Raw genomic sequence first — 20069 nt, forward strand, 5'->3', positions numbered from 1 at the left:
GATAAACATTAGAGACCCTTCAATTCTATATAAGTGGGCAAACTTACCAAATCTGCAGGGGATCAAATAATTATTTTCCCCACTGTATATATATATATACTGTATACTGTAGTTCTATAGTTCCAAATGACGGCTACGACGCGGTTGTACATTGCCAGGCGGGCGTCATATGACGTCTTCCCATGAAAGCGTTTTCCGCAAGCCCGCTGCAGCGTGCTCTGTGACCTCCATGTCCTAAGGACACAGCTGATCACAGATCGGGGTAAAGAACCAATCACAGCAGCTCTTTACCATGTGATCAACTGTGTCCAATCACAGCTGTTCATGATGTAAACATAAGCCGGTTATTGGCATTCCATTCCTCATGCTGATAGCAGTGCCCATCAGTGCCGCCTATCAGTGCCCATCAGTTCCACCTAATCAGTGCCTATCAGTGCTGCCAATGAGTGCCCATCAGTGCTGCCTAATCAGTGCCACTTATTAGTGCCGCCTATCAGTGCCCATCAGTGCCACCTATCAGTGCAGCCTCAATAATGCCCACTAGTGCTGCCTATCAGTGCCCATCAGTACTGCCTATCAGTTCCACCTATTAATGCCCATCATTTCTACCTATCAGTGCCTATTAGTGCCAATCAGTGCCACCTAACAGTGCTCATCAGTGCCTAACAGTGCCATCTATTAGTGCAAATCAGTGCCACCTATCAGTGCTCATCAGTGCCGCCTATCAGTGCCGCCTTATTAATGCCTACTAGTGCCGCCTATTAGTGCCTATCAGTGCTCATCAGTACCGCCTATCAGTGCCTAACAGTGCCACCTATCAGTGCCACTTATTAGTGCCGCCTATCAGTGCCCATCAGTGCCACCTATCAGTGCAGCCTCAATAATGCCCACTAGTGCTGCCTATCAGTGCCCATCAGTACTGCCTATCAGTTCCACCTATTAATGCCCATCATTTCTACCTATCAGTGCCTATTAGTGCCAATCAGTGCCACCTAACAGTGCTCATCAGTGCCTAACAGTGCCATCTATTAGTGCAAATCAGTGCCACCTATCAGTGCTCATCAGTGCCGCCTATCAGTGCCGCCTTATTAATGCCTACTAGTGCCGCCTATTAGTGCCTATCAGTGCTCATCAGTACCGCCTATCAGTGCCTAACAGTGCCACCTATTAGTGCCCATCAGTGCCACCTATCAGTGCTCATCAGTGCCACCTATCAGTGCTCATCAGTCCTGGCTATCTGTGCTCATCAGTCCTGATATCAGTGCTCATCAGTGCCGCCTATCAGTGCCTAACAGTGCCACCTATTAGTGCCTATCAGTGCTCATCAGTGCCGCCTATCAGTGCCACCTCATTAATGCCCACTAGTGCTGCCTATTAGTGTCCCACACAGTGGCGGCTGGTGCTCAAAATTTTTGGGGGGCGCAAACAGAAAAATGTAATAGGCATTGCTTTGTGGCAAAAAATGCTATAAAAAATTGCGTGACTTTGAGGTCACAAAAGTGTGAAAGGGGCCTTCAGTAATTAAGGTATAGTGTGCCCCCTTCAATGCAGAGACCTGCGTGCCCCCTTTCAATGCAGAGAGACCAGCGTGCCCCCTTTCAATGCACAGTTACCAGCGTGCCCCCTTTCAATGCAGAGAGACCAGCGTGCCCCCTTTCAATGCACAGTTACCAGCGTGCCCCCTTTCAATGCACAGTTACCAGCGTGTCCCCTTTCAATGCAGAGAGACCAGCGTGCCCCCTTCAATGCAGAGACCTGCGTGCCCCATTTCAATGCAGAGAGACCAGCGTGCCCCCTTTCAATGCACAGTTACCAGCGTGCCCCCTTTCAATGCAGAGAGACCAGCGTGCCCCCTTTCAATGCACAGTTACCAGCGTGCCCCCTTTCAATGCACAGTTACCAGCGTGTCCCCTTTCAATGCAGAGAGACCAGCGTGCCCCCTTCAATGCAGAGACCTGCATGCCCCCTTTCAATGCAGAGAGACCAGCATGCCCACTTTCAATGCAGAGAGACCAGCGTGCCCCCTTTCAATCCACAGTTACCAGCGTGCCCCCTTTCAATGCAGAGAGACCAGCGTGCCCCCTTTCAATGCACAGTTACCAGCGTGCCCCCTTTCAATGCACAGTTACCAGCGTGTCCCCTTTCAATGCAGAGAGACCAGCGTGCCCCCTTCAATGCAGAGACCTGCATGCCCCCTTTCAATGCAGAGAGACCAGCATGCCCACTTTCAATGCAGAGAGACCAGCGTGCCCCCTTTCAATCCACAGTTACCAGCGTGCCCCCTTTCAATGCAGAGAGACCAGCGTGCCCCCTTTCAATGCAGAGAGACCAGCGTGCCCCCTTTCAATGCAGAGAGACCAGCATGCCCTCTTTCAATGCAGAGAGACCAGCGTGCCCCCTTTCAATGCAGAGAGACCAACGTGCCCCCTTTCAATGCAGAGAGACCAGCGTGCCCCCTTTCAATGCAGAGAGACCAGCGTGCCCCCTTTCAATGCACAGTTACCAACGTGCCCCCTTTCAATGCAGAATGACCAGCGTGCCCCCTTTCAATGCAGAGAGACCAGCGTGCCCCCTTTCAATGCAGAATGACCAGCGTGCCCCCTTTCAATGCAGAGAGACCAGCGTGTCCCCTTTCAATGCAGAGAGACCAGTGTGCCCCCTTTCAATGCAGAGAGACAAGCGTGCCCCCTTTCAATGCACAATGACCAGCGTGCCCCCTTTCAATGCAGAGAGACCAGCGTGTCCCCTTTCAATGCAGAGAGACCAGCGTGCCCCCTTTCAATGCAGAGAGACCAGCGTGCCCCCTTTCAATGCAGAGAGACCCGCGTGCCCCCTTTCAATGCACAGTTACCAGCGTGCCCCCTTTCGATGCACAGTTACCAGCGTGCCCCCTTTCAATGCACAGTTACCAGTGTGCCCCCTTTCAATGCAGAGAGACCAGCGTGCCCCCTTCAATGCAGAGACCTGCGTGCCCCCTTTCAATGCAGAGAGACCAGCGTGCCCACTTTCAATGCAGAGAGACCAGCGTGCCCCCTTTCAATGCACAGTTACCAGCGTTCCCACTTTCAATACAGAGAGACCAGCGTGCTCCCTTTCAATGAAGAATGACCAGCGTGCCCCCTTTCAATGCAGAGAGACCAGCATGCCCCCTTTCAATGCAGAGAGACCAGCGTGCCCCCTTTCAATGCACAGTTACCAGCGTTCCCACTTTCAATACAGAGAGAGAAGCGTGCTCCCTTTCAATGAAGAATGACCAGCGTGCCCCCTTTCAATGCAGAGAGACCAGCATGCCCCCTTTCAATGCAGAGAGACCAGCGTGCCCCCTTTCAATGCAGAGAGACCAGCGTGCCCCCTTTCAATGCACAGTTACCAACGTGCCCCCTTTCAATGCAGAATGACCAGCGTGCCCCCTTTCAATGCAGAGAGACCAGCGTGCCCCCTTTCAATGCAGAATGACCAGCGTGCCCCCTTTCAATGCAGAGGGACCAAAGTGTCCCCTTTCAATGCAGAGAGACCAGCGTGCCCCCTTTCAATGCAGAGAGATCAGCGTGCCCCCTTTCAATGCAGAGAGACCAGCGTGCCCCCTTTCAATGCAGAATGACCAGCGTGCCCCCTTTCAATGCAGAGAGACCAGCGTGCCCCCTTTCAATGCAGAATGACCAGCGTGCCCCCTTTTCAATGCAGAGAGACCAGCATGTCCCCTTTCAATGCAGAGAGACCAGCGTGCCCCCTTTCAATGCAGAGAGACCAGCGTGCCCCCTTTCAATGCAGAATGACCAGCGTGCCCCCTTTCAATGCACAGTTACCAGCGTGCCCCCTTTCAATGCAAAATGACCAGCGTGCCCCCTTTCAATGCAGAGAGACCAGCGTGCCCCCTTTCAATGCAGAATGACCAGCGTGCCCCCTTTCAATGCAGAATGACCAGCGTGCCCCCTTTCAATGCAGAATGACCAGCGTGCCCCCTTTCAATGCACAGTTACCAGCGTGCCCCCTTTCAATGCAGAATGACCAGCGTGCCCCCTTTCAATGTAGAGAGACCAGCGTGCCCCCTTTCAATGCAGAATGACCAGCGTGTCCCCTTTCAATGCAGAGAGACCAGCGTGCCCCCTTTCAATGCACAATGACCAGCGTGCCCCCTTTCAATGCAGAGAGACCAGCGTGTCCCCTTTCAATGCAGAGAGACCAGCATGCCCCCTTTCAATGCAGAGAGACCAGCGTGCCCCCTTTCAATGCAGAGAGACCAGCGTGCCCCCTTTCAATGCAGAGAGACCCGCGTGCCCCCTTTCAATGCACAGTTACCAGCGTGCCCCCTTTCAATGCACAGTTACCAGCGTGCCCCCTTTCAATGCAGAGAGACCAGCGTGCCCCCTTCAATGCAGAGACCTGCGTGCCCCCTTTCAATGCAGAGAGACCAACGTGCCCACTTTCAATGCAGAGAGACCAGCGTGCCCCCTTTCAATGCAGAGAGACCAGCGTGCCCACTTTCAATGCAGAGAGACCAGCGTGCCCCCTTTCAATGCAGAGACCTGTGTGCCCCCTTTCAATGCAGAGAGACCAGCGTGCCCCCTTTCAATGCAGAATGACCAGTGTGCCCCCTTTCAATGCAGAGAGACCAGCATGTCCCCTTTCAATGCAGAGAGACCAGCGTGCCCCCTTTCAATGCAGAGAGACCAGCGTGCCCCCTTTCAATGCAGAATGACCAGCGTGCCCCCTTTTCAATGCAGAGAGACCAGCATGTCCCCTTTCAATGCAGAGAGACCAGCGTGCCCCCTTTCAATGCAGAGAGACCAGCGTGCCCCCTTTCAATGCAGAATGACCAGCGTGCCCCCTTTCAATGCACAGTTACCAGCGTGCCCCCTTTCAATGCAGAATGACCAGCGTGCTCCCTTTCAATGCAGAGAGACCAGCGTGCCCCCTTTCAATGCAGAATGACCAGCGTGCCCCCTTTCAATGCAGAATGACCAGCGTGCCCCCTTTCAATGCACAGTTACCAGCGTGCCCCCTTTCAATGCAGAATGACCAGCGTGCCCCCTTTCAATGTAGAGAGACCAGCGTGCCCCCTTTCAATGCAGAATGACCAGCGTGTCCCCTTTCAATGCAGAGAGACCAGCGTGCCCCCTTTCAATGCACAATGACCAGCGTGCCCCCTTTCAATGCAGAGAGACCAGCGTGTCCCCTTTCAATGCAGAGAGACCAGCATGCCCCCTTTCAATGCAGAGAGACCAGCGTGCCCCCTTTCAATGCAGAGAGACCAGCGTGCCCCCTTTCAATGCAGAGAGACCCGCGTGCCCCCTTTCAATGCACAGTTACCAGCGTGCCCCCTTTCAATGCACAGTTACCAGCGTGCCCCCTTTCAATGCAGAGAGACCAGCGTGCCCCCTTCAATGCAGAGACCTGCGTGCCCCCTTTCAATGCAGAGAGACCAACGTGCCCACTTTCAATGCAGAGAGACCAGCGTGCCCCCTTTCAATGCAGAGAGACCAGCGTGCCCACTTTCAATGCAGAGAGACCAGCGTGCCCCCTTCAATGCAGAGACCTGCGTGCCCCCTTTCAATGCAGAGAGACCAGCGTGCCCACTTTCAATGCAGAGAGACCAGCGTTCCCACTTTCAATGCAGAGAGACCAGCGTGCTCCCTTTCAATGAAGAATGACCAGCGTGCCCCCTTTCAATGCAGAGAGACCAGCATGCCCCCTTTCAATGCAGAGAGACCAGCGTGCCCCCTTTCAATGCAGAGAGACCAGCGTGCCCCCTTTCAATGCAGAGAAACCAGCGTGCCCCCTTTCAATGCAGAATGACCAGCGTGCCCCCTTTCAATGCAGAGAGACCAGCGTGCCCCCTTTCAATGCAGAATGACCAGCGTGCCCCCTTTCAATGCAGAGAGACCAGCGTGTCCCCTTTCAATGCAGAGAGACCAGCGTGCCCCCTTTCAATGCAGAGAGATCAGCGTGCCCCCTTTCAATGCAGAGAGACCAGCGTGCCCCCTTTCAATGCAGAATGACCAGCATGCCCCCTTTCAATGCAGAGAGACCAGCGTGCCCCCTTTCAATGCAGAATGACCAGCGTGCCCCCTTTCAATGCAGAGAGACCAGCATGTCCCCTTTCAATGCAGAGAGACCAGCGTGCCCCCTTTCAATGCAGAGAGACCAGCGTGCCCCCTTTCAATGCAGAATGACCAGCGTGCCCCCTTTCAATGCACAGTTACCAGCGTGCCCCCTTTCAATGCAGAATGACCAGCGTGCCCCCTTTCAATGCAGAGAGACCAGCGTGCCCCCTTTCAATGCAGAATGACCAGCGTGCCCCCTTTCAATGCACAGTTACCAGCGTGCCCCCTTTCAATGCAGAATGACCAGAGTGCCCCCTTTCAATGTAGAGAGACCAGCGTGCCCCCTTTCAATGCAGAGAGACCAGCGTGCCCCCTTTCAATGCAGAGAGACCCGCGTGCCCCCTTTCAATGCACAGTTACCAGCGTGCCCCCTTTCAATGCAGAATGACCAGCGTGCCCCCTTTCAATGCAGAGAGACCAGCGTGCCCCCTTCAATGCAGAGACCTGCGTGCCCCCTTTCAATGCAGAGAGACCAACGTGCCCACTTTCAATGCAGAGAGACCAGCGTGCCCCCTTTCAATGCAGAGAGACCAGCGTGCCCACTTTCAATGCAGAGAGACCAGCGTGCCCCCTTCAATGCAGAGACCTGCGTGCCCCCTTTCAATGCAGAGAGACCAGCGTGCCCACTTTCAATGCAGAGAGACCAGCGTTCCCACTTTCAATGCAGAGAGACCAGCGTGCTCCCTTTCAATGAAGAATGACCAGCGTGCCCCCTTTCAATGCAGAGAGACCAGCATGCCCCCTTTCAATGCAGAGAGACCAGCGTGCCCCCTTTCAATGCAGAGAGACCAGCGTGCCCCCTTTCAATGCAGAGAAACCAGCGTGCCCCCTTTCAATGCAGAATGACCAGCGTGCCCCCTTTCAATGCAGAGAGACCAGCGTGCCCCCTTTCAATGCAGAATGACCAGCGTGCCCCCTTTCAATGCAGAGAGACCAGCGTGTCCCCTTTCAATGCAGAGAGACCAGCGTGCCCCCTTTCAATGCAGAGAGATCAGCGTGCCCCCTTTCAATGCAGAGAGACCAGCGTGCCCCCTTTCAATGCAGAATGACCAGCGTGCCCCCTTTCAATGCAGAGAGACCAGCATGTCCCCTTTCAATGCAGAGAGACCAGCGTGCCCCCTTTCAATGCAGAGAGACCAGCGTGCCCCCTTTCAATGCAGAATGACCAGCGTGCCCCCTTTCAATGCACAGTTACCAGCGTGCCCCCTTTCAATGCAGAATGACCAGCGTGCCCCCTTTCAATGCAGAGAGACCAGCGTGCCCCCTTTCAATGCAGAATGACCAGCGTGCCCCCTTTCAATGCACAGTTACCAGCGTGCCCCCTTTCAATGCAGAATGACCAGAGTGCCCCCTTTCAATGTAGAGAGACCAGCGTGCCCCCTTTCAATGCAGAATGACCAGCGTGCCCCCTTTCAATGCAGAGAGACCAGCGTGCCCCCTTTCAATGCAGAGAGACCAGCGTGCCCCTTTCAATGCAGAGAGACCAGCGTGCTCCCTTTCAATGCAGAATGACCAGCGTGCCCCCTTTCAATGCACAGTGACCAGTGTGCCCCCTTTCAATGCAAAGTAACCAGCGTGCCCCCTTTCAATGCAGAGAGACCAGCGTGCCCCCTTTCAATGCAGAGAGACCAGCGTGCCCCCTTTCAATGCAGAATGACCAGCGTGCCCCCTTTCAATGCACAGTTACCAGCGTGTCCCCTTTCAATGCAGAATGACCAGCGTGCCCCCTTTCAATGCAGAGAGACCAGCGTGCCCCCTTTCAATGCAGAATGACCAGCGTGCCCCCTTTCAATGCACAGTTACCAGCGTGCCCCCTTTCAATGCAGAATGACCAGAGTGCCCCCTTTCAATGTAGAGAGACCAGCGTGCCCCCTTTCAATGCAGAGAGACCAGCGTGCCCCCTTTCAATGCAGAGAGACCAGCGTGCCCCCTTTCAATGCAGAGAGACCAGCGTGCCCCTTTCAATGCAGAGAGACCAGCGTGCTCCCTTTCAATGCAGAGTGACCAGCGTGCCCCCTTTCAATGCAGAGAGACCAGCGTGCCCCTTTCAATGCAGAGAGACCAGCGTGCCCCCTTTCAATGCAGAATGACCAGCGTGCCCCCTTTCAATGCACAGTTACCAGCGTGCCCCCTTTCAATGCAGAATGACCAGCGTGCCCCCTTTCAATGTAGAGAGACCAGCGTGCCCCCTTTCAATGCAGAATGACCAGCGTGTCCCCTTTCAATGCAGAGAGACCAGCGTGCCCCCTTTCAATGCACAATGACCAGCGTGCCCCCTTTCAATGCAGAGAGACCAGCGTGTCCCCTTTCAATGCAGAGAGACCAGCATGCCCCCTTTCAATGCAGAGAGACCAGCGTGCCCCCTTTCAATGCAGAATGACCAGCGTGCCCCCTTTCAATGCACAGTTACCAGCGTGCCCCCTTTCAATGCAGAATGACCAGCGTGCCCCCTTTCAATGTAGAGAGACCAGCGTGCCCCCTTTCAATGCAGAATGACCAGCGTGTCCCCTTTCAATGCAGAGAGACCAGCGTGCCCCCTTTCAATGCACAATGACCAGCGTGCCCCCTTTCAATGCAGAGAGACCAGCGTGTCCCCTTTCAATGCAGAGAGACCAGCATGCCCCCTTTCAATGCAGAGAGACCAGCGTGCCCCCTTTCAATGCAGAGAGACCAGCGTGCCCCCTTTCAATGCAGAGAGACCCGCGTGCCCCCTTTCAATGCACAGTTACCAGCTTGCCCCCTTTCAATGCACAGTTACCAGCGTGCCCCCTTTCAATGCAGAGAGACCAGCGTGCCCCCTTCAATGCAGAGACCTGCGTGCCCCCTTTCAATGCAGAGAGACCAACGTGCCCACTTTCAATGCAGAGAGACCAGCGTGCCCCCTTTCAATGCAGAGAGACCAGCGTGCCCACTTTCAATGCAGAGAGACCAGCGTGCCCCCTTTCAATGCAGAGACCTGCGTGCCCCCTTTCAATGCAGAGAGACCAGCGTGCCCCCTTTCAATGCAGAATGACCAGCGTGCCCCCTTTCAATGCAGAGAGACCAGCGTGTCCCCTTTCAATGCAGAGAGACCAGCGTGCCCCCTTTCAATGCAGAGAGACCAGCGTGCCCCCTTTCAATGCAGAATGACCAGCGTGCCCCCTTTTCAATGCAGAGAGACCAGCATGTCCCCTTTCAATGCAGAGAGACCAGCGTGCCCCCTTTCAATGCAGAGAGACCAGCGTGCCCCCTTTCAATGCAGAATGACCAGCGTGCCCCCTTTCAATGCACAGTTACCAGCGTGCCCCCTTTCAATGCAGAATGACCAGCGTGCCCCCTTTCAATGCAGAGAGACCAGCGTGCCCCCTTTCAATGCAGAATGACCAGCGTGCCCCCTTTCAATGCAGAATGACCAGCGTGCCCCCTTTCAATGCACAGTTACCAGCGTGCCCCCTTTCAATGCAGAATGACCAGCGTGCCCCCTTTCAATGTAGAGAGACCAGCGTGCCCCCTTTCAATGCAGAATGACCAGCGTGTCCCCTTTCAATGCAGAGAGACCAGCGTGCCCCCTTTCAATGCACAATGACCAGCGTGCCCCCTTTCAATGCAGAGAGACCAGCGTGTCCCCTTTCAATGCAGAGAGACCAGCATGCCCCCTTTCAATGCAGAGAGACCAGCGTGCCCCCTTTCAATGCAGAGAGACCAGCGTGCCCCCTTTCAATGCAGAGAGACCCGCGTGCCCCCTTTCAATGCACAGTTACCAGCGTGCCCCCTTTCAATGCACAGTTACCAGCGTGCCCCCTTTCAATGCAGAGAGACCAGCGTGCCCCCTTCAATGCAGAGACCTGCGTGCCCCCTTTCAATGCAGAGAGACCAACGTGCCCACTTTCAATGCAGCAAGACCAGCGTGCCCCCTTTCAATGCAGAGAGACCAGCGTGCCCACTTTCAATGCAGAGAGACCAGCGTGCCCCCTTCAATGCAGAGACCTGCGTGCCCCCTTTCAATGCAGAGAGACCAGTGTGCCCACTTTCAATGCAGAGAGACCAGCGTTCCCACTTTCAATGCAGAGAGACCAGCGTGCTCCCTTTCAATGAAGAATGACCAGCGTGCCCCCTTTCAATGCAGAGAGACCAGCATGCCCCCTTTCAATGCAGAGAGACCAGCGTGCCCCCTTTCAATGCAGAGAGACCAGCGTGCCCCCTTTCAATGCAGAGAAACCAGCGTGCCCCCTTTCAATGCAGAATGACCAGCGTGCCCCCTTTCAATGCAGAGAGACCAGCGTGCCCCCTTTCAATGCAGAATGACCAGCGTGCCCCCTTTCAATGCAGAGAGACCAGCGTGTCCCCTTTCAATGCAGAGAGACCAGCGTGCCCCCTTTCAATGCAGAGAGATCAGCGTGCCCCCTTTCAATGCAGAGAGACCAGCGTGCCCCCTTTCAATGCAGAATGACCAGCATGCCCCCTTTCAATGCAGAGAGACCAGCGTGCCCCCTTTCAATGCAGAATGACCAGCGTGCCCCCTTTCAATGCAGAGAGACCAGCATGTCCCCTTTCAATGCAGAGAGACCAGCGTGCCCCCTTTCAATGCAGAGAGACCAGCGTGCCCCCTTTCAATGCAGAATGACCAGCGTGCCCCCTTTCAATGCACAGTTACCAGCGTGCCCCCTTTCAATGCAGAATGACCAGCGTGCCCCCTTTCAATGCAGAGAGACCAGCGTGCCCCCTTTCAATGCAGAATGACCAGCGTGCCCCCTTTCAATGCACAGTTACCAGCGTGCCCCCTTTCAATGCAGAATGACCAGAGTGCCCCCTTTCAATGTAGAGAGACCAGCGTGCCCCCTTTCAATGCAGAGAGACCAGCGTGCCCCCTTTCAATGCAGAGAGACCCGCGTGCCCCCTTTCAATGCACAGTTACCAGCGTGCCCCCTTTCAATGCAGAATGACCAGCGTGCCCCCTTTCAATGCAGAGAGACCAGCGTGCCCCCTTCAATGCAGAGACCTGCGTGCCCCCTTTCAATGCAGAGAGACCAACGTGCCCACTTTCAATGCAGAGAGACCAGCGTGCCCCCTTTCAATGCAGAGAGACCAGCGTGCCCACTTTCAATGCAGAGAGACCAGCGTGCCCCCTTCAATGCAGAGACCTGCGTGCCCCCTTTCAATGCAGAGAGACCAGCGTGCCCACTTTCAATGCAGAGAGACCAGCGTTCCCACTTTCAATGCAGAGAGACCAGCGTGCTCCCTTTCAATGAAGAATGACCAGCGTGCCCCCTTTCAATGCAGAGAGACCAGCATGCCCCCTTTCAATGCAGAGAGACCAGCGTGCCCCCTTTCAATGCAGAGAGACCAGCGTGCCCCCTTTCAATGCAGAGAAACCAGCGTGCCCCCTTTCAATGCAGAATGACCAGCGTGCCCCCTTTCAATGCAGAGAGACCAGCGTGCCCCCTTTCAATGCAGAATGACCAGCGTGCCCCCTTTCAATGCAGAGAGACCAGCGTGTCCCCTTTCAATGCAGAGAGACCAGCGTGCCCCCTTTCAATGCAGAATGACCAGCGTGCCCCCTTTCAATGCACAGTTACCAGCGTGCCCCCTTTCAATGCAGAATGACCAGCGTGCCCCCTTTCAATGCAGAGAGACCAGCGTGCCCCCTTTCAATGCAGAATGACCAGCGTGCCCCCTTTCAATGCAGAGAGATCAGCGTGCCCCCTTTCAATGCAGAGAGACCAGCGTGCCCCCTTTCAATGCAGAATGACCAGCGTGCCCCCTTTCAATGCAGAGAGACCAGCATGTCCCCTTTCAATGCAGAGAGACCAGCGTGCCCCCTTTCAATGCAGAGAGACCAGCGTGCCCCCTTTCAATGCAGAATGACCAGCGTGCCCCCTTTCAATGCACAGTTACCAGCGTGCCCCCTTTCAATGCAGAATGACCAGCGTGCCCCCTTTCAATGCAGAGAGACCAGCGTGCCCCCTTTCAATGCAGAATGACCAGCGTGCCCCCTTTCAATGCACAGTTACCAGCGTGCCCCCTTTCAATGCAGAATGACCAGAGTGCCCCCTTTCAATGTAGAGAGACCAGCGTGCCCCCTTTCAATGCAGAATGACCAGCGTGCCCCCTTTCAATGCAGAGAGACCAGCGTGCCCCCTTTCAATGCAGAGAGACCAGCGTGCCCCTTTCAATGCAGAGAGACCAGCGTGCTCCCTTTCAATGCAGAATGACCAGCGTGCCCCCTTTCAATGCACAGTGACCAGTGTGCCCCCTTTCAATGCAAAGTGACCAGCGTGCCCCCTTTCAATGCAGAGAGACCAGCGTGCCCCCTTTCAATGCAGAGAGACCAGCGTGCCCCCTTTCAATGCAGAATGACCAGCGTGCCCCCTTTCAATGCACAGTTACCAGCGTGTCCCCTTTCAATGCAGAATGACCAGCGTGCCCCCTTTCAATGCAGAGAGACCAGCGTGCCCCCTTTCAATGCAGAATGACCAGCGTGCCCCCTTTCAATGCACAGTTACCAGCGTGCCCCCTTTCAATGCAGAATGACCAGAGTGCCCCCTTTCAATGTAGAGAGACCAGCGTGCCCCCTTTCAATGCAGAGAGACCAGCGTGCCCCCTTTCAATGCAGAGAGACCAGCGTGCCCCCTTTCAATGCAGAGAGACCAGCGTGCCCCTTTCAATGCAGAGAGACCAGCGTGCTCCCTTTCAATGCAGAGTGACCAGCGTGCCCCCTTTCAATGCAGAGAGACCAGCGTGCCCCTTTCAATGCAGAGAGACCAGCGTGCCCCCTTTCAATGCAGAATGACCAGCGTGCCCCCTTTCAATGCAGAATGACCAGCGTGCCCCCTTTCAATGCACAGTTACCAGCGTGCCCCCTTTCAATGCAGAATGACCAGCGTGCCCCCTTTCAATGTAGAGAGACCAGCGTGCCCCCTTTCAATGCAGAATGACCAGCGTGTCCCCTTTCAATGCAGAGAGACCAGCGTGCCCCCTTTCAATGCACAATGACCAGCGTGCCCCCTTTCAATGCAGAGAGACCAGCGTGTCCCCTTTCAATGCAGAGAGACCAGCATGCCCCCTTTCAATGCAGAGAGACCAGCGTGCCCCCTTTCAATGCAGAATGACCAGCGTGCCCCCTTTCAATGCACAGTTACCAGCGTGCCCCCTTTCAATGCAGAATGACCAGCGTGCCCCCTTTCAATGTAGAGAGACCAGCGTGCCCCCTTTCAATGCAGAATGACCAGCGTGTCCCCTTTCAATGCAGAGAGACCAGCGTGCCCCCTTTCAATGCACAATGACCAGCGTGCCCCCTTTCAATGCAGAGAGACCAGCGTGTCCCCTTTCAATGCAGAGAGACCAGCATGCCCCCTTTCAATGCAGAGAGACCAGCGTGCCCCCTTTCAATGCAGAGAGACCAGCGTGCCCCCTTTCAATGCAGAGAGACCCGCGTGCCCCCTTTCAATGCACAGTTACCAGCTTGCCCCCTTTCAATGCACAGTTACCAGCGTGCCCCCTTTCAATGCAGAGAGACCAGCGTGCCCCCTTCAATGCAGAGACCTGCGTGCCCCCTTTCAATGCAGAGAGACCAACGTGCCCACTTTCAATGCAGAGAGACCAGCGTGCCCCCTTTCAATGCAGAGAGACCAGCGTGCCCACTTTCAATGCAGAGAGACCAGCGTGCCCCCTTTCAATGCAGAGACCTGCGTGCCCCCTTTCAATGCAGAGAGACCAGCGTGCCCCCTTTCAATGCAGAGTGACCAGCGTGCCCCCTTTCAATGCAGAGAGACCAGCGTGTCCCCTTTCAATGCAGAGAGACCAGCGTGCCCCCTTTCAATGCAGAGAGACCAGCGTGCCCCCTTTCAATGCAGAATGACCAGCGTGCCCCCTTTTCAATGCAGAGAGACCAGCATGTCCCCTTTCAATGCAGAGAGACCAGCGTGCCCCCTTTCAATGCAGAGAGACCAGCGTGCCCCCTTTCAATGCAGAATGACCAGCGTGCCCCCTTTCAATGCACAGTTACCAGCGTGCCCCCTTTCAATGCAGAATGACCAGCGTGCCCCCTTTCAATGCAGAGAGACCAGCGTGCCCCCTTTCAATGCAGAATGACCAGCGTGCCCCCTTTCAATGCAGAATGACCAGCGTGCCCCCTTTCAATGCACAGTTACCAGCGTGCCCCCTTTCAATGCAGAATGACCAGCGTGCCCCCTTTCAATGTAGAGAGACCAGCGTGCCCCCTTTCAATGCAGAATGACCAGCGTGTCCCCTTTCAATGCAGAGAGACCAGCGTGCCCCCTTTCAATGCACAATGACCAGCGTGCCCCCTTTCAATGCAGAGAGACCAGCGTGTCCCCTTTCAATGCAGAGAGACCAGCATGCCCCCTTTCAATGCAGAGAGACCAGCGTGCCCCCTTTCAATGCAGAGAGACCAGCGTGCCACCTTTCAATGCAGAGAGACCCGCGTGCCCCCTTTCAATGCACAGTTACCAGCGTGCCCCCTTTCAATGCACAGTTACCAGCGTGCCCCCTTTCAATGCAGAGAGACCAGCGTGCCCCCTTCAATGCAGAGACCTGCGTGCCCCCTTTCAATGCAGAGAGACCAACGTGCCCACTTTCAATGCAGAGAGACCAACGTGCCCCCTTTCAATGCAGAGAGACCAGCGTGCCCACTTTCAATGCAGAGAGACCAGCGTGCCCCCTTCAATGCAGAGACCTGCGTGCCCCCTTTCAATGCAGAGAGACCAGTGTGCCCACTTTCAATGCAGAGAGACCAGCGTTCCCACTTTCAATGCAGAGAGACCAGCGTGCTCCCTTTCAATGAAGAATGACCAGCGTGCCCCCTTTCAATGCAGAGAGACCAGCATGCCCCCTTTCAATGCAGAGAGACCAGCGTGCCCCCTTTCAATGCAGAGAGACCAGCGTGCCCCCTTTCAATGCAGAGAAACCAGCGTGCCCCCTTTCAATGCAGAATGACCAGCGTGCCCCCTTTCAATGCAGAGAGACCAGCGTGCCCCCTTTCAATGCAGAATGACCAGCGTGCCCCCTTTCAATGCAGAGAGACCAGCGTGTCCCCTTTCAATGCAGAGAGACCAGCGTGCCCCCTTTCAATGCAGAGAGATCAGCGTGCCCCCTTTCAATGCAGAGAGACCAGCGTGCCCCCTTTCAATGCAGAATGACCAGCATGCCCCCTTTCAATGCAGAGAGACCAGCGTGCCCCCTTTCAATGCAGAATGACCAGCGTGCCCCCTTTCAATGCAGAGAGACCAGCATGTCCCCTTTCAATGCAGAGAGACCAGCGTGCCCCCTTTCAATGCAGAGAGACCAGCGTGCCCCCTTTCAATGCAGAATGACCAGCGTGCCCCCTTTCAATGCACAGTTACCAGCGTGCCCCCTTTCAATGCAGAATGACCAGCGTGCCCCCTTTCAATGCAGAGAGACCAGCGTGCCCCCTTTCAATGCAGAATGACCAGCGTGCCCCCTTTCAATGCACAGTTACCAGCGTGCCCCCTTTCAATGCAGAATGACCAGAGTGCCCCCTTTCAATGTAGAGAGACCAGCGTGCCCCCTTTCAATGCAGAATGACCAGCGTGCCCCCTTTCAATGCAGAGAGACCAGCGTGCCCCCTTTCAATGCAGAGAGACCAGCGTGCCCCTTTCAATGCAGAGAGACCAGCGTGCTCCCTTTCAATGCAGAATGACCAGCGTGCCCCCTTTCAATGCACAGTGACCAGTGTGCCCCCTTTCAATGCAAAGTGACCAGCGTGCCCCCTTTCAATGCAGAGAGACCAGCGTGCCCCCTTTCAATGCAGAGAGACCAGCGTGCCCCCTTTCAATGCAGAATGACCAGCGTGCCCCCTTTCAATGCACAGTTACCAGCGTGTCCCCTTTCAATGCAGAATGACCAGCGTGCCCCCTTTCAATGCAGAGAGACCAGCGTGCCCCCTTTCAATGCAGAATGACCAGCGTGCCCCCTTTCAATGCACAGTTACCAGCGTGTCCCCTTTCAATGCAGAATGACCAGAGTGCCCCCTTTCAATGTAGAGAGACCAGCGTGCCCCCTTTCAATGCAGAGAGACCAGCGTGCCCCCTTTCAATGCAGAGAGACCAGCGTGCCCCCTTTCAATGCAGAGAGACCAGCGTGCCCCTTTCAATGCAGAGAGACCAGCGTGCTCCCTTTCAATGCAGAGTGACCAGCGTGCCCCCTTTCAATGCACAGTGACCAGTGTGCCCCCTTTCAATGCAAAGTGACCAGCGTGCCCCCTTTCAATGCACAGTGATCAGCGTGCCCCTTTCAATGCACAGTGACCAGCGTGCCCCCTTTCAATGCACAGTGACCAGCGTGCCCCCTTTCAATGCAGAGTGATCAGCGTGCCCCTTTCAATGCACAGTGACCAGCGTGCCCCCTTTCAATGCAGAGTGACCAGCTTGCCCCCTTTCAATGCACAGTGACCAGCGTGCCCCCTTTCAATGCAGAGTGACCAGCGTGCCCCTTTCAATGCAGAGACACCAACGTGCCCCCTTTCAATGCAGAGACACCAGCCTGCCCCCTTTCAATGCGGAGACACCAGCCTGTCACCTTTCAATGCAAAGACACCAGCCTGCCCCCTTTCAATGCAGAGACACCAACGTGCCACCTTTTAATGCAGAGACACCAGCCTGCCCCCTTTCAATGCAGAGACACCAGCCTGCCACCTTTCAATGCAGAGACACGAGCCTGCCCCCTTTCAATGCACAATGACCAGCATACATGCCCCCCTCAATGCAATGAACAACGTGCGTGTCCCCTTCAAAGCAGTGTGTGGGCCAGGCCCTCCCCCCTGAGGCATCACTTCACTTACCTCACTCACACTGGTGCCGTCACCAGGTGCTGCTGCTGATGGGAGTCGCCCGGGACTACTGTGAGACGCAGATGAGAACATGAGACGAGTCCCTCTTCTGTCTTCTTCCTCACGCGGCGGCTCTCCTCTATGGTCTGACGGTGGGCGGGAAGGTGATGACGTGACGCCGGGATGTCCTCCTGTGTGGTTAATCCAGGCTGGAGTCTGGACCAATCACAGCCAGGACATCACTAAAGTGGGGAGTGTTGGGGCGCATTGCTCTGCGCCCCGATGACCCCCAGAAGGCCTCTGCCTGCTGCATGTGGGGTGCAAACCCCCCCCCCCCTATAGACCACAGTAGGTCCGGCGCCCCTAGTGGGCTGAAAATGGTATTTTTTTTCCTTTGGCCAGAGATTGGGGGGGGGGGGGCCTCCCTGTGCCCCCTATAAACTGGCCCCGCAGTCAGGGATAAAAATGATCTTTTTTAGAAAATGTTATAACAAAATATGAGAAATGTTTTTTGTTTTTAATTTTTGGTCTTTATATATATAAAACCTTACAGCTGATAAAATATCACTAAAAGAAAGTTCTATTTGTGTGCAAATAAAATGATATATAGAAATGTCATGTGGGTACAGCGTTGTATGACCGCGTAATTGTCATTCAAAGTGTGACAGCGCTGAGAGCTGAGAATTGGACTTGGGGAGGGGCGGTATTGAAGGGGTTAATCCTCTGACTCTCCGCAGGAAGTGATCTCCTCTCTGCAAATCTTCATTTCCTTTTTCTTCCCTTCTAATAAAATCCCGGCCAGCTTCACCGAGAGATCTCACATTCCCCTCATCTATTTCTACCATGGAAGTTTAGGGGACTTTTAGACAAACCCTGAAGAGAAGGGGGAAGTCCTCCGTCAGCGCTTTGTCCTCACTCAGCGCTCCGCACCTTCCATAGACTCCTCAGCCTATTTGGGCTACACAAAGATGGCGGCTACCACCTATAGCGCGGGCTTCTGTGGAGACAAGAATACCCCCCCAGAGGATGAAAAGCCGGGAAGTGCCCCGCCCTGCCGATCCCCTCCAGTGACGTCATTAGGACTCGCCCAATCAGCAGTGACAGACGTTGCTTCCAGGAGATTGACGGGTCTCGGTTCTGTGCCGCTCGGTGTCCGCTCCGCCTGCAGTCATGTGAGTGTCCGGGAGGGGTCACTGCATACGGTCACCCCCCCCCCCCTCAACTCAGTCACCTCACATATGTCACCCCCCCCCCAGTCACCTCACATTACATATGCCGCCCGACACTCCAAACTATCTCCCCCCCAAGTTACCCTGTACCCCCCCTCCCCCGCCATACTGCTCCCCCCTCAGTCACCCCCCTGATATCCCCCCCCCTGTCATTTCAAACCACCTGACACCCCGTATCCCCTCCCACCCCTCCTCCACTTTTACCTCCTGCCCCCCCCCCCACACACACACACACAAGTCACCTTATACCCCCTCTTCTCCCCCACCCCTAGTAACCTCACACCCAAAACTGTACGCCCCCCCCTCAGTCACCCCACTGATCCCCCCCCTCCCCCCCCCTGTCATTTCTCACCACCTGACCCCCCCCTTCCACCTTCTGCCCCCCCCCCCCCATTACACAGGTTCTTATACCTCCCACCCCCGGTAAACCTCCCACCTAAAAACTATACCCCCCCAAAAAAGTCACCCTGCACCCCCCATATCATACTGCTCCCTCTGTCACCCCACTGAACCCCCCCCCCCTTCACTTCTAACCACCATCTCCCCCCCCCCAATAAGTCACCCTACACCCCCATCATACTGCTCCGTCACCCCACTGAACCCCCCCCCCCGTCACTTCTAAGCACCATTCCCCCCCCCCCCCAAAAGTCACCCTACAACCCCCATCATACTACTCCCCCTCAGTCTGCCCACTGACCCCCCCCTTTCATTCCCCAAGTCCCCTTATAACCCCCCCCCCCCCTTCACCAGTTTAAACTGCTGCTTCTCTCCCTAGTGACCCTAAAGAACCTCACCTAAATCTGTCCCCCCCCCCCCAGCATTAAATGCTCCCCCCCCCAAACACACCTCACCCCAGTAACCTCGCACCCAGAACTGTACCACCCCAACAAGTCACCTTACACCCCCTCCCCCCCAATCAAACTGCTCCCCCTTAGCCCACTGAACCCCCCGTCACCTCGCCCTCCAAACTCTGCCCCTCACACCCAAGTCACCTTATACCCCCCGGCTTCACCAGCTCAAACTGATTCTCCCTCTAGTGACCCCCCCGTCACCTCTCACCCCAGTATGTTCTCCCCCCACCCCAGTAACCTCACTGCTAAAATTGCCCCCCCCCCTCAAAATTGACCCCTTACACCCCCCCCCCCAGCGCATACAGCTTCCCCTCAGTCAGCCCACTGAACCCCCTGTCACCTCGCCCTCCAAACTGTCCCCCCCCCCACCACCCCAGCTCAAACTCATTCTCCCTCTAGTGACCCCACAGACTCTCCCATTCACCTCTCTCCCCAGTATGTTTTCACCCATCCCCCACCCCCCTGGTAACCTCACACCCAAAACTGTAACTAAACTGCTATTATTCTGTGAACGGTGGACTTAAAGCTGAAATCCGGGCACAAAAACTTTCTCCCACACAGAGGGGGAGGGGGGGGGGGTTCCCGCACTGCGCTGGTCAGCGGCTGTTCTTTGTCTGGGGGAATGGAGATATACTTACCTGATCCTCCAGTCACCCCCCCCCCCCCCCACAAGACTTCTCCCTGTGTCTCCTGTACACCCCCCTTCCTCCGGCCATATTTGCATGCCTCCTTTTTCTTTGGACAGCCCCTGTTTGGGTGCGATTCCTGATCATTTAGTGAAGCCATAGCCACCATAAGGGCGTCACTGCATGGGCACTTGGTTTGTAAAAGCACTGATGGGGGGTAAATGATAAAACTGGAGCAGACTTGTATAATAACCGGTCAACTTGGTGCATTCAGCCCGCCCATTAATGGTTCAAATCTCAGACGGTTCCTGATGAACTGGCTGAGATTTGAACCGTGTATGGCCGGCCTTAAAGCCGAGCTCCACTTGTTTTTGTGTTTATTAAAAGTCAGCAGCTACAAAAAGTGAATCTTTTGACTTTTAATAAACACAATCACCTGTCCCACCATCCAGCGATTCAACTGCCGAAGTCTC

General features: G+C 55.3%; 1 protein-coding gene across 1 annotated transcript in view; it reads left to right on the forward strand.

Moving 5' to 3' along the window:
* Positions 1 to 17923: 17923 nt before the first annotated feature.
* The window catches only part of VAMP3 (vesicle associated membrane protein 3), a 59141-nt gene continuing 56995 nt past the window's right edge, over positions 17924 to 20069 (forward strand). The window contains exon 1 of the mRNA XM_082274051.1: positions 17924 to 18062. Coding sequence (XP_082130177.1) covers positions 18061 to 18062 — 2 coding nt within the window. The 5' untranslated portion in view covers positions 17924 to 18060. The remainder of the gene's footprint in view (positions 18063 to 20069) is intronic.

Source organism: Pelophylax lessonae, assembly GCF_965119305.1.
Source record: "Pelophylax lessonae genome assembly, chromosome: 12".
Classification (NCBI taxonomy): domain Eukaryota; kingdom Metazoa; phylum Chordata; class Amphibia; order Anura; family Ranidae; genus Pelophylax; species Pelophylax lessonae.